This window comes from Perissodus microlepis, chromosome 19 (genome assembly GCF_051167445.1).
Source record: "Perissodus microlepis isolate ML-2025 ecotype Zambia chromosome 19, ASM5116744v1, whole genome shotgun sequence".
Taxonomy (NCBI): domain Eukaryota; kingdom Metazoa; phylum Chordata; class Actinopteri; order Cichliformes; family Cichlidae; genus Perissodus; species Perissodus microlepis.
Window position 1 is genome coordinate 5,646,839 of NC_140479.1, and position 14,981 is coordinate 5,661,819.

The window sequence follows — 14,981 nt, forward strand, 5'->3', positions numbered from 1 at the left end:
AGGCCTTCTTGTAATCAATCCAGGCAGTGCACAGGTTGGTCAGTCTGGTCCTGCAGTCTCGGCTGACTGCTTGGTCTGCCAGTAGCTGGTGTTTTGCGCCTCTGGTATTCTTGCCCATCCCTTTCTGTGCCCCGCTCATGTATTGACCCATGTGCCTGTTCATCTTAGCCCCTATGATGCCTGACAGGAGCTTCCACGTGGTGCTGAGGCAGGTTATTGGTCGGTAGTTGGAGGTGACCGGCCCCTTCTGGGGGTCCTTGAGGATCAGGACCGTCCGGCCTTCGGTTAGCCATTCCGGGTGTCTCTCGTCAACTAGAACTTGAAATGATCTGCTGCTCAGATGCTTTTTACCTTGTTTTGTGATTTCTCGTGTCCATTGATCTCCTCTATCTGCCGGTGGCACGGTATGTATCACCGGCAGATAGAGGAGGTGGCTGATATCCAGAAATCCTACCAGTGGCTGGACAAAGCTGGACTGAAAGACAGCACAGAGGCACTAATCATGTCAGCACAAGAACAAGCTCTGAGTACAAGATCCATAGAGGCTGGGGTCTATCACACCAGGCAAGACCCCAGGTGCAGGCTGTGTAAAGATGCCTCTGAGACAATCCAGCACATAACAGCAGGGTGCAAGATGCTAGCAGGCAGGGTGTACATGGAACGCCATAACCAAGTGGCCGGCATAGTATACAGAAACATCTGTGCCAAATATGGCCTGGAAGTGCTGAGGTCAAAATGGGAGACGCCCCCAAGGGTGGTGGAGAATGACCGAGCTAAGATCCTGTGGGACTTCCAGATACAGACGGACAAAATGGTGGTGGCTAACCAACCGGACATAGTGGTGGTAGACAAACATGAGAAGACAGCCGTAGTGATCGATGTAGCGGTTCCGAATGACAGCAACATCAGGAAGAAGGAACACGAGAAGCTGGAGAAATACCAAGGGCTCAGAGAAGAGCTCGAGAAGATGTGGAGGGTGAAGATGAAGGTGGTCCCCGTGGTAATTGGAGCACTAGGTGCAGTGACTCCCAAGCTAGGCGAGTGGCTCCAGCAGATCCCGGGAACAACATCGGAGATCTCTGTCCAGAAGAGCGCAGTCCTAGGAACAGCTAAGATACTGCGCAGGACCCTCAAGCTCCCAGGCCTCTGGTAGAGGACCCGAGCTTAATGGATAAACCGCCCGCAGGGGCGAGTGGGGAATTTTTTTTTTTTTTTTTTTTTTTTTTTTACATATATCTGTGTGTGTGTGTGTGTACAGGCAGGGAATTATTTACAATACAATGTTACAATGTTTAAGAAAAATAAGTATTTGATCCCTACAAAACCATCAAAAAGCAAACATGAAGCTTGGTGAGAAGGTGACAACTTTTGGTGCAGTTATTTGGAAACAGAAGAAATGAACTACAGTCGCCTTCAGTCTGGAGCTCTGTGCATCTCCATTCAGCTCCATCAAGTCTCAAGGGTTGAGGAGGCTCATAAAATAGGTGGTGGATCAGCCCAAAGCTACACAAGAGGAGCTTGTTAATGATCTGAAGACAACCACAGTCACCAAGAACTGCACTGGTAACACACTACATTATAATGGACTCAAATCTTGCAGCACCCCCATCTTAGGTTTGACAGTAAACATCTAAATGAGTCGGAGAAGGCTTAGGAGAAAGTGTCATGGTCAAAGAAGAACCAAAATTAAGCTCGACTTGCCATGTTTGGAGGAAGAGAAATGCTGAGGATGACCCAAAGAACATCATCCTCACAGTCAAGCATGGAGGTGGAAACATTATGCTTTAGGGTTGTTTTTCTGTTAAGGGTACAGGATGACTTCACAGTATTAAGGGGTGGCTGTAGCTCGGGAGGTAGAGCAGATCATCTACTGATCGGAAGGTTAGTGCTTCGATCCCTGCCGATCCCCGGCCTGCCAAGCATCCTCGGGCAAGATACTAACCCCAAGTTCTCTTCGATACATCCATCGGAGTATGAATGAGTGTGAATGTTAGATAGTAAACATAGAAGGAAGTGCTTGTGTGAATGGGTGTGATTGGGTGAATGTGCATGTTATAGCTTTGAGTGCTCAGGGGGAGTAGAAAAGCGCTATATAAGAATCAGTCCATTTACCCCTTAAAATCATGGACGAGACACTGAAGGTGGATCATGGAGCTTCCAGCACAGCAATGACCCAAAACATTTTGCTCAGGCACCAAAGGAGTGGCTAAAGAAGAAGCACATTAAGGTCAATTACCACGGGGACCACCTCCAGACCTCAGTCATCAGGAAAATCTGTGGAGGATCTAAAGCTTGGAGTTGCCAAGCAGCAGCCAGGAACCCTGAAGGATTCAGAGAGTTTCTGTAAACAGGCGATGACCAAAATCCCTCTGGAGATGTGTGCAAACCTAAGAAATATCTTACTGCTGTGCTTGCCAACAAAGGTTTCTCCAACAAGTACTCAGTCATGAGTCATGTTTTGTTTGGCGATCAAATACTTATTTCACTCAGTGACTTGCAATCAGTCAAACTTTTATGTAATGTGTTTTTGGATTTTTGATTAATATTCTGTCTCTCTCCATTAAAGCAAAACTACAAAAAGATTGTTCATTAAGTGAAGTTTGTGCAAGTGAGGAAACTTACAAATTTAGCAGAGGATCAAATAATTATTTAAGTTTCACAAAACCTTGGCCCGGCTCTGGTAAGGACTATTCATCAAGTGTGGTTTTATAAATGAAACGTAAAGCCTGCTCGCTCTTTACATGTGATTAGTTTGGCCACGGATGGACCAATGGATACACAGCTTAGAGGACAAAGCAAAAAGACATAAAACAACCACAAAGTTGAGTTTAAAGTGGAGTCCTCATTTCTCTGTTTTAGAAATGCTTTGAAACAGCATCGATACTGAACCATGACTATACCAAACAATTCTTTGACTAAGAGCAATTTAGTAATTCCTCACCCGAATGTTTGTTTATTTTCTAAAATTCAATTATTTTAAGCCGAAAGGATTATTAATGAATCATTGTTATGCCTCACACAGGAAGAGAGAGACACTTCACCACTTTGGCTTCCCCGTCTTGATTAAAGTCGTCTGGCAGAGTCTTTGGTTTCATAAAAAAACGCTCAAAGGCTAAAACGATAAGAATTAAACTGCTCAGACTACTGCAACATTATCAGTACTCAGTACCCAGCAGCTGAAAGCATCACTACTGAGACTGAAAAATCATAATTGTCTGATGATTTTTTTTTCACTGAAAATCTCGACAAGTAATCGAGTGTAATGAAAGCAGAGTGCCAAAAGCTCGATTTGATTCAGGCTGACTGTCTTGAAGTAAGCCTTACTCAGCTCCTTATTCCATAGGGCACACATACGGCTGCAGCTTTTAAGTTCAGAGTTTTTGAAGTCTGTCTTACTGCATGCTGGCTCACAGAGTTCTTGCTTGCTGTAATCGTTCCTCCTCATGTTAGCAGTGCAGCATGTCCCCTCCGCTGTGAGAAGTTGTTTCAGAGTTACTCTTTTTAGTGTAAAACACCCTCTAAACCTGCTTTTAGCTTTATTGATGGTCAAACCATTTCCTCTGGTTTAATAGCTTTGCAACAAGAGCTCTAACAAATCGGTTTAAAGTCGAATCACTTTTTTGTGGTTTGGCTAAACAAAAAGTTCATTACTAGTATAATAATATAGTATATTTAAAGCAAAGCTTAATGAACCTTTACAATCAGTTTTCAAAGGTCAATTAAAGTATGCATCCTCTGAAATTCTGAGGTCCTCAAACCAGAAACTCTCCTTTAATCTCTTCCCACTAAGACTACAAACAGAACAACATGTTGGCTTCATGAAGAGCAAAACTAAAACTGACACGGCCAGTCTAACACATCTTTATCCAGTCCTCCTCAGAGGCTAAGAAGCTTTGTAGCCTTTTATCTGTTATTTATATTTGATGCTGTCTGGAGCTGATGTTCTGTCTTTCCTGTCTGTCTGTCAGAGACCAGCTTTCTCCTGGGAAACGCCCAGATCGTGGAGTGGCCCATAGTTTACAGTAATGACGGATTCTGCAAGCTGTCTGGCTTCCACAGAGCCGAGGTCATGCAGAAGAGCAGCACATGCAGGTACAAGTCAAATTAGATTTTGTATCATTACCAGACATTTGAAGTGGACCTGATGTGTTTTTATTTGTTTTCTGGCATATATTTACTGTTGCACTGAAGGATGCTCAAATTAAAAATATCTGAAAGTTCAGGTAATAAGGTTATGAGTCTGAAAAACTTAGTAAACTGCAGTCAGAACAGTTTACTTGTATGTGATTGGCTGCGACCAAAGTCGACCTGCCTGCTTGTTGTTTGAGCCTAACGTCTGGAAGGAACAGCCAATCAGAAGAAGGTTGGCTAAAACACAGCTTAAGACAGTGGGTTGATTGAGGGGTGCATCAAGGTCCAGCATGAGATCAACTATTTTGAACTCTGAATCATGCAGAGCTACTGTCTTTGAGTCCAAGAAGAAAAAAGGTGGAAATAAGAATAGGTTCATTTTAAAGACTGCAAATATGCACGTATTGTTGTGTAACAGCATTATTAGTTATAGCGTGGTAATGGAGCAATAATCCAATCCCAGTTTAGCTATATATGCATTAAATTTGATCTTCACATTTGCATACAGTTCTTTGCTGAATTTCTAGTAGACTCATATGTCTTATTTAGCTCCTGGGTTTATGCATTTTTAATGGTTTATTCTTCAGTGAGAGTGGGACTCATAAAAAACCAATATATATTTATATTTTTTTTTCAACACTATTGTATTTATAACCACACCAGACTAGCCATGATTCACAGCTCAAACCCTGTCTCTTTCAAAGTTCTCTATTTAGCCTGCAAAGATACACACAAACAAAGAAAAGGTTTCAAAGTGTCAATTGTTTTGCACCTCCCTAATTCTGTCCTCTTCTAGCCAAAAGAAAAACTCTTGTTTTGAAAGAGAGGAAGTAGAGAGAGGATGGCACACCACTCAGTGAGTGTCTGAAATGAATCCAGTCTGGAGCTGTCAGGGGAGCTCTTCCTGGTCCACCTCGAGGACGGTGCCCTGCTCGCCTGTCAGTCAAGATGTTTTAAAATTTGACTCCCTTTCCTCAGGCTGCTCTCAGATGTGACTGGAGGGTGGTGTGTGTGTGTGTGTGTGTGTGTGTGTGTGTGTGGGGTGGGGTCGGCCTTGACTAGCCTGCAGCTAAAAAGACTCCATTCGGACACTGAGCTGAGTGAGAACAGAGACACGGATTTATCCCTGTGCTTCCTGCTGCTCTGGGCTGAAGAGGACACTGAGACTGACAATGCGCTCAGTCGTGACACTGAGAGGATTGAAGAGGCCACTGAGAGCTTAAACTTACAGGCTGCTGCCAAACTGATGGAAGACAGCAGCCTGTTAATGGGGTCCAGAGACATTTCTTTTTCTTTTTAGTCTTTTAACTGTGGTACAAAAGGTATGCATGTGTAACAGTGGTGCAGATGTGCTGACATTTCACATAAAATCCTAATAGCAGTAAGTCAAGGAAAAAACAAAACAATTTCATAAAAAGTGAAGGTAGACCTCTTCAGCTGGGAATTGAAGATGAAACATTATGCTATACAAATTGCAGTGTTTTGCTTTTGGATTTTTATCAGCCAACCTACAAAGGACTCGTGTCTTAGACTGGTCCCATAGGCCGATCACCACACCACTACACGTGTATTGCTGGATTTCCCAGTAATTCAACATGCAAATGTGGAAAGCCAAAGCCCGTGAGAGCAGGAGACCCCCATACAGAACAAGAAAGATATGACATTAATTAACTTAAGAACTGTGGGAAGATTAAGCAGCTTTAGTCCGCCCACACTGATTCACAGATTCACTTATTGGATGGATAGAAAGGCCAGCGGAGGATGTGGGCTGGCACTGACAACAGCTAATCCTAAACTAATGCTGTGCATGATTTTTCACATCATTTCACTGAACTATTTCTCTGTATGCCTGTCTTCAGCTCGCAGTAAGGCCAGGTTGAATTTTCCACTCTGCTTACTAATATGTCTGACATCACTGGTGACATTGCTAGAAGGCGACATTCAACTTTGGCCCATTCCATTAGAGGTTAGAGGGTGGGGTTAGATGTCAAATCCCAGTTTTCTGAAAACGTCCAATTTCTGTGTTCACATCATGGTGCTGTGGTGGGTAGCACTGGTGCCTTACAGTAATGGTCCTAGGTTTGAATCCAGTCTGTAGTCTTTCCATGTGGGGCTTTAGCCTTTCTTTGGTAGACCTGTCCGGGGTGTACCCTGTCTCTTGTTGTATGATAGCTGCTGTTGGCTCCTGCATCCCTGATTTGGAATTAAAAAAAAATGGATGGCTATACTTTGCATTTCTAACCAAAAGATGTTGAAATTTTATAAAATCCTCATTTTAAGTTCTTTGGCAAAGCTGGAAGAAAACATAAAAGCATTTACTGAACTCAAGGATAAACTGATCAGGATCTGGTCACTGAGTTTGTTTGTGTATCAAGGAAAGATCCAGTGAAAGTCTAAACTGGTATTTCATTTTCAAATGGTTGATGGTCACCTGCACTGTGGCAGTATAATGGATAAAATAGTGACTGAATCTGTGCCCACACTAAAAAGTACAAATGTGTGTGGATGTGCAAACTGGAACTGGAATTTGATCTTGGAAAACAAAGTAGGAGAAATGTATAAATGTTCCCTTTATGGAATGATTACAGCCCAGAACAAATCTGCACTCACATCCCTGTGAGCCCAATTTATCCTTTAGCCGTTGCATCACTTTATTCTATTGAACCAAACATAAGAATTAATGGAGTTTTGATGGTGAGATAACACATTGACAGTACCATTAATAACATATATGAAATATCATACAGAGGTATGAAAGACTGATGATTGATTGTTGCAGTTTCTCATATTGCTTATTTCCCTTCACAGTTTTATGTACGGAGAGCTGACAGACAAGAAGACCATCGATAAAGTCAGACAGACGTTCGACAATTATGAATCTAACTGCTTTGAAATCCTGCTGTACAGAAAGAACAGTGAGTGTTCACTTCAGTTATTTCTTGATGTGTCTCATCATGTCTTTTATGTAATTCTTTAACACATATACATTACTGATAGCCTTCTGTCTGCATTGTTGTCATCATTTCTATCAGTGTGTATTCAGTTGAGTTCCTCTCCAGTCTCAAGTTCAGTTATGTTTTTGTATTCTGATTTCAACATTCTATCAATCGATTATTTCTAATGAACATGTTCTTTTCATTTTTGTTTGATTTCACATGTGCTTGACAGACTTTTTTTTATTTATATGTCTTTAAGGATGGGAGATTTAAATCACTGCTCATGTTAGATAAAGGCAATAAATGATACAATTTGATAAAATGAATTTAAAAAAGTAAACACAGTGTTGTTGACTGTGTATTTGAACAATAGTAAAGTATACCAACTGGGCATAACATTATGACCACCTGCCTTGCTTCATCCAGCTTGACTTCTTTCCATAGTGCATCCTGGTGCCAGGTACAGGGAGTGCAGAATTATTAGGCAAGTTGTATTTTTGAGGAATAATTTTATTATTGAACAACAACCATGTTCTCAATGAACCCACAAAACTCATTAATATCAAAGCTGAATGTTTTTGGAAGTAGTTTTTAGTTTGTTTTTAGTTTTAGCTATTTTAGGGGGATATCTGTGTGTGCAGGTGACTATTACTGTGCATAATTATTAGGCAACTTAACAAAAAACAAATATATACCCATTTCAATGATTTATTTTTACCTATGAAACCAATATAACATCTCCACATTCACAAATATACATTTCTGACATTCGAAAACAAAACAAAAACAAATCAGCAACCAATATAGCCACCTTTCTTTGCAAGGACACTCAAAAGCCTGCCATCCATGGATTCTGTCAGTGTTTTGATCTGTTCACCATCAACATTGCGTGCAGCAGTAACCACATCCTCCCAGACACTGTTCAGAGAGGTGTACTGTTTTCCCTCCTTGTAAATCTCACATTTGATGATGGACCACAGGTTCTCAATGGGGTTCAGATCAGGTGAACAAGGAGGCCATGTCATTAGTTTTTCTTCTTTTATACCCTTTCTTGCCAGCCACGCTGTGGAGTACTTGGACGCGTGTGATGGAGCATTGTCCTGCATGAAAATCATGTTTTTCTTGAAGGATGCAGACTTCTTCCTGTACCACTGCTTGAAGAAGGTGTCTTCCAGAAACTGGCAGTAGGACTGGGAGTTGAGCTTGACTCCATCCTCAACCCGAAAAGGCCCCACAAGCTCATCTTTGATGATACCAGCCCAAACCAGTACTCCACCTCCACCTTGCTGGCGTCTGAGTCGGACTGGAGCTCTCTGCCCTTTACCAATCCAGCCACGGGCCCATCCATCTGGCCCATCAAGACTCACTCTCATTTCATCCGTCCATAAAACCTTAGAAAAATCAGTCTTGAGATATTTCTTGGCCCAGTCTTGACGTTTCAGCTTGTGTGTCTTGTTCAGTGGTGGTCGTCTTTCAGCCTTTCTTACCTTGGCCATGTCTCTGAGTATTGCACACCTTGTGCTTTTGGGCACTCCAGTGATGTTGCAGCTCTGAAATATGGCCAAACTGGTGGCAAGTGGCATCTTGGCAACTGCACGCTTGACTTTTCTCAGTTCATGGGCAGTTATTTTGCGCCTTGGTTTTTCCACACGCTTCTTGCGACCCTGTTGACTATTTTGAATGAAACGCTTGATTGTTCGATGATCACGCTTCAGAAGCTTTGCAATTTTGAGATTGCTGCATCCCTCTGCAAGATATCTCACTATTTTTGACTTTTCTGAGCCTGTCAAGTCCTTCTTTTGACCCATTTTGCCAAAGGAAAGGACGTTGCCTAATAATTATGCACACCTGATATAGGGTGTTGATGTCATTAGACCACACCCCTTCTCATTACAGAGATGCACATCACCTAATATGCTTAATTGGTAGTAGGCTTTCGAGCCTATACAGCTTGGAGTAAGACAACATGCATGCAGAGGATGGTGTGGACAAAATACTCATTTGCCTAATAATTCTGCACTCCCTGTATTTCCAATGTAAGTGACGCATATGTATCCGGTTTTCCACACGATGTAAAAGATTCATCATCATCTTCTTCCATTCCTCCGTTCTCCAATGCTGATGCTCACATGGCCACTGTTGGTGCTCTCGGCATGGATAGTAGTCAGCGTGGTCACCCTGACTGGTCTGCGGCTATGCAGCCCCATACAGAACAAATTGTGATGTACTGTGGATTCTGACATGTTTCTATCAGAACCAGCTTTAACTTTACTGGCAATTCGAGCTACAATAGCTCATCTGTTGGATCACATGGAACAGATTTCGCTCCACACATATGAATGAGACTTGGCTGCCCATGACCCTGTTGCTGGTTCACCACTGTTCCTTCTGTGGGCCACTTTTGATAGATACTATCCACTGCAGGAAAAACCCAGAACCCGTCACAGGTCCTTTTGAAAGTTGCTTAAATCCTTACGCTTGCCGCTTTTTCCTTTTCTAACACATTAACTTTAAGGACTAAATGGACTCTTTATCTCTATAAGGTCTTTAAGTCTGAGCCGTGTCCGGGTCCAAACTCCGCTTCGGGTCCCAAAGTCAAACGAACACTGCAGCATCACTGAGAGTTTAAAAACTGTATAAATTCTGTCATGTTTAATAAAATGATCAATATTGCTGCTTTACCAGGTGCAACAATTAAGTTTAACATTCAGGCATTCATGAAAACAGGTTTTATGAAGTTAAACAGAGTAAGAAGATAGCAGGGAGTTAGCTCGCTAGTTTCCATCTAAATATAATATACTATGTTCAGACTGAGGGATTTCTGAAAAAATTAAAACGTACAGCTCTGTTATCACTTCTGACATAAATGAAGACAGAAAACTAAACAGCAGTGGCGTTTGTAGGGCTACTGAAGTTGGGCTAGCTGGTATATAATGGTGTGCTACATGGTGGCTAGCTACACAGCTAGGGTTAGCATACTATAAACACATTAGCACAGTGAAAACTTTTTTCCACTTGATAAAAGTTAACATGAGGGTTCCCGATGGTTAGGGACAAACACAATTGCATGGCAGAATCCTGTAAATGGACCAAACAACTGAGATAATCCATCCACAATACCAGGTTAGTCATTAATATACTGCTGCCTGGGCTGGGATGTAATCACATCACAAGGTTTTAAAAACTGAGCTTTAGAATGAACAGTGGTAATAAAAACTGAGAGAGGCGGACAGTGATTACAGCTTTTTTTTTTTTTTAGAGGCTTCTTCAGATTAAATAGAACAAGATACAAAGCATTAAAACACGTTAAAAACACAACAACCTTAATAAACGCAGAGTAGTTTGGACCCGGAAGCAGGGTTCATATGTCAACACTTAAAGACCGGATATCCCACCCACTAACAGGAGCCATGAGCCATTCACTTTACCTGTCAGTGCTTATAATGTTAACCTGTAAGGTACTAGATCAGTGTGTTAGGACAACTGACAAGCTGGAACTACAAAATGGTCCATCTTTGAGTGCAGAATGGAGAAGGAAATAAAAACTTTTACCATGGCACAAATTTGATGACAAATTCTGAGAGCAGGGCCCTCATAGAGGTGTTTGTGTAATACGTGAATGAGGCGAATTCTTTATGTGTGAAGTATTTTCTCTTCTTTTCCTTAGTACACATAGATTAATTGTTTTGCTTCTTTATCTACTGGCTTCCTTAGGGTGCCATCCTCTGCCCCCTTAGAAGCTGAAAGAATATCACTTTGACCTCTGACACATCCACTTAGTTCAATTGCCATGTTTACCACTCTCACAAAGTACCCAAGTGCCATGTGAGTGCTGGTTCAGGACTCAACTCAGCCTTTTGTACTAATGAGTTAGCATGTTCATTGCCACAAAATTGCTTAAATTTCAAAGTAAGAAAGCAGAATATGATATTTCTTTTTATTCCCATGCCAGAATGACTTATGTTTTTAAATTAAATTAAATTAATGTTATTTATATAGCACCAAATTACAACAACATTTATCTCAAGGTGCTTTATACAATCAGACGACCCCCTATGAGCAAGCACTTTTTGAAAAAAATCCCCTTTAACCAGATATAAAAATAATGGTTATCACACACTGGTGTGTAATTCAGTTGTTTTCTTTGTTAAGATAAATATCTCTAAAATCCATTACTGGCATATAAATTTAAACTTTTTTTTTTTTTTTTTTTTACACATTTATTCTAATATCTGATACAGACTCTTATGAAACCAACCACATTTGACTCAGTGGCACAAAGATTGTCTTCTGAGAGTCTTAATGTGGTTGCTTGGTCCTGATAATGGAGCATAATTAATGGCTAGATTATATTTATATCTGCCCTCTGTTGATTGTTTGAGCAAGCCCAGAGCAGCAATTTAGATGTGAAATCACTTTAATCTGTTTTCTGCAAAGACAGCAGAGATGTCATAAAAGCTAGTGCAGTAATAAAACATTTTTTTTCCACAAATTGTTCCTGTGCAACAAATATTTTTCACATTTTGAAAGAAGTGGTCAAAGGTTTGTGGACACCCGAACACAAAACCCTAATGGAAGCATTGATAAGTAGTTTGAAACATTCTTTTAGGAAAGCAACTTAAAAGTATGTTTCAAACCTAGTAAGGACTGCACAAGAGATTGTTCAGATTACATTTGGTAAGGTTATTTCGAGCATCATGGATGTTAAATCCTCAATGGTGACACTGTCTTGGGTCTATTTGTTATTTCGTTCGTTTCATAGTGACTTTCTTTGGACATAGGTACTCTAAGTGTTATGAAACGGCTGTGTGCAGGCAGGAAAATGACCCAAAGTGCAAACTCCGGAGACAGACGTAAACTCAAAAAAACTTCCAAAGTACAAACATTAACGCAGGCAGGAAAAACAAACCACACAGCATACATGAGGGTAGATAAGAGTAGATCACAACACGGACACAGAGAAACACAGGGCTTAAATACACAGAGGAAGCAATCAGGGAAACACAGCTGGGGCAAATCAGGCCTAACGAGACAAAGGAAGCAAAACCAGACGCATTTACATGAGACACGGACTTTCAAAGTAAAACAGGAAACATAACACAGAGACACGAACTTGACAAGGGGATACAGCTGACAGGGGAGACAGAGCAACTAGAGAACACAGAGACATAAACCATAAGACAGAACTCTAACAAATAAACCAAAGACTAGAAATTATAAATAATATAATAAACTCAAAACCCTGGGTCAACGACCCAGGCATCCTAACACTAAGATTTGATGATGTTTTGTTGCAGGAAGTCCTGTTTGGTTCTACATGCAAGTGGCTCCCATCAGGAATGAGAATGACAAGGTGGTGCTGTTCCTCTGCACTTTTAAGGACATTACCCTCTTCAAGCAGCCCATCGAAGATGAAACTACTAAAGGTGGGTGTTTTCACACTGCACAAATGTTTCTCTCCTTTTGTTGAAGATTAGTTTTGTGTGGAGGACGACGAAGGGCCCAAAGTCTTGACAGATTTGAAAACCCGACGCTCCCTAGTGCAGATGATGATCTGCACTTGAAAAGATTATGTTGTGTTTCTGGTTTATTAGACAGCAACACACTATGAAGAATAACAGCAGAGCAGTGCAGGGCATGACATGTGACAAAATGTCTGAGAGCAAAAGAAATTAATACATGGCTGGATGCTCCAATGCAATCTAACGCCACTTGGCTTGTGATCGGACGTGTAATTAGCTTTCTTCATCCTTGTCCTTCAACAGCTTTTTTCTTCCTTTCTCTCCATGTCCTTCTGCATATTAACACTCCTACACTTTATTCTTTTCCTTTTATTACTTGATGTTTCTCTAAACTTCCTTCACCTTATCTTTAACTTTTCTTTATCATTCTCTACCTTTTCTTGCCCTTCATTTACGGTACTGACTTTCTCTTCCTTATCAGAATCAGAATCGTGTCTATTGGCCAAGTATATGTGCAGACACATACAGGGAATTTGGTTCCGGTAGATGGTGGCTCTCAAGCACAGCAATGTAAATCACACACACACACACACACACACACACACACACACATACACAAAGCTGTGTAAACCAACTATAAATAACTAATCTAAACTTATATACATAAAATACAGAAATGAAATGAGGTGGAATGAATACTACAGAATGTACATAAGGTGCAGTTGCAGTCTGGCAGTGGGAGCAGTGTGACAGGTCAACTGTTTAGGAGGGAGATGGCGAGGGGAAAGAAACTGTTCCTATGTCGGGTGGTCCTGGTCTGCAGGCTTCTGTACCAACTGCCAGAGGGCAGCAGGTCAAAAAGTCTGTGTCCAGGGTGTGAGGGGTCTGTGATGATTTTCCCTGCCCGTTTCCTGGTTCTTGAGAGGTACAGATCCTGGATGGAGGGCAGGGGGGCGCCGATGATCCTTTCTGCTGCCCGTACAGTCCGCTGCAGTCTGCTCCTGTCCTGTTTAGTGGCTGCTCCATACCAGACTGTGATGGAGGAGCACAGGACAGACTCAATGACCGCAGTGTAGAACTGGATCAGCAGCTCCTGTGGAAGACTGTACTTCCCCAGTTGTCTCAGGAAGTACATCCTCTGCTGGGTCTTTTTGAGGATGGAGTTGATGTTGGTCTCCCACTTCAGGTCCTGGGAGATGGTTGTACCCAGGAACTTGAAGATCTTCACAGTCGACACAGGGCTGTCTGATATGGTGAGGGGGAGCAGAGTTGAGGGATGTCTCCTGAAGTCCACTGTCATCTCTACAGTTTTAAGAGTGTTCAGCTCCAGATTGTGCCGACTGCACCAGAGTACCAGCCGCTCAACTTCCTGCCGGTATGCAGACTCATCACCATCCTGAATGAGGCCAATGACAGTGGTGTCATCTGCAAACTTTAGGAGTTTAACAGCCGTTTCTTAGCTTTTCCTCCTCGTTCTTGCATCTTTTTCTTTGAGCACCTGTTTTGTTTATCATCCTTCTCTCTCTTCTTCTGTTTTGCTCACTCATCGTCTTCGCCTTTCATTGAATTCTCTCTGATATTCTCTGGTTACTGATTGCTACCTCCGTTACATTCTCTGTGTAATTATGCCCATTATTCTTTTTATCCTTGCTGGCACAGTGCATTGCAATACCAGTTGGCTGACTGGTCCACCACTTTTGCTTCAAACTGCAGCTTTAGAGGTTTTTCCCCCTGGGGCCCTCATGATGTTGACACTTGTTCTTTGCCTCAGTGGATGGCTGTGAAAATGGATACTCAAATTTACATTACCCTCAGGAAATGCCTGATATCGTTGGTGATCTGTTGACCTATCGGTATATGCCATCGTCATGCAAAATTTATCTGTCTTATTATCTCCAAGTTAATGTGATTTCTGTTAGTCTGGGCTGCACTTTGTGTTAAGTTCCAATTAGCAAATTAGTCTCAATTGTCATCCACCTCATCCTTCTGCTCCCTTTGACTCTGCGTACCAAGCTCTCCTCTGTCCTTTCTCTCACGCTGAGAAGTCTCAGAAGATTAGTACTTGCTACAAACCTTTTTCCTTTCTTTTGTTTTTCATCCCAAGCTGAATGTGAAAAAAAGGAACATGTCAAGTCTCCCTGCAGTTTCCCTGCAAAGCTGTCAGGTTGTGTTTGACAAGGTTGTGATGCTGTCAGGAGTCACTGGAGGAGTGGGTACCGGTGTTATCCTCCGCGCCCTGACTGATGTACAGTGTCAGCTCTGGTGCTGCCATTCTGGTGTGTTTTCCCTTTTTACAAGGATCCTGCACCCTTCCCCCTTCATTGATATACAGGCACCTGTAAACATGTGCGCACACATGCACTGATGTACTCCTGCCTCCTCTCCCTGCTGCAAAGATCTCCCCACTGTTCTCATGTGTGTTTCTTTTAATTAATTAATTTAATGTGTTCTC

General features: G+C 41.8%; 1 protein-coding gene across 1 annotated transcript in view; it reads left to right on the top strand.

Moving 5' to 3' along the window:
* Positions 1-14,981, top strand: part of kcnh5b (potassium voltage-gated channel, subfamily H (eag-related), member 5b) — a 186,179-nt gene that overhangs the window by 12,354 nt on the left and 158,844 nt on the right. Inside the window, exons 2-4 of the mRNA XM_084915478.1 lie at positions 3,969-4,092; positions 6,940-7,046; positions 12,365-12,493. Of these exons, the coding sequence (XP_084771604.1) occupies positions 3,969-4,092; positions 6,940-7,046; positions 12,365-12,493 (360 nt within the window). The remainder of the gene's footprint in view (positions 1-3,968; positions 4,093-6,939; positions 7,047-12,364; positions 12,494-14,981) is intronic.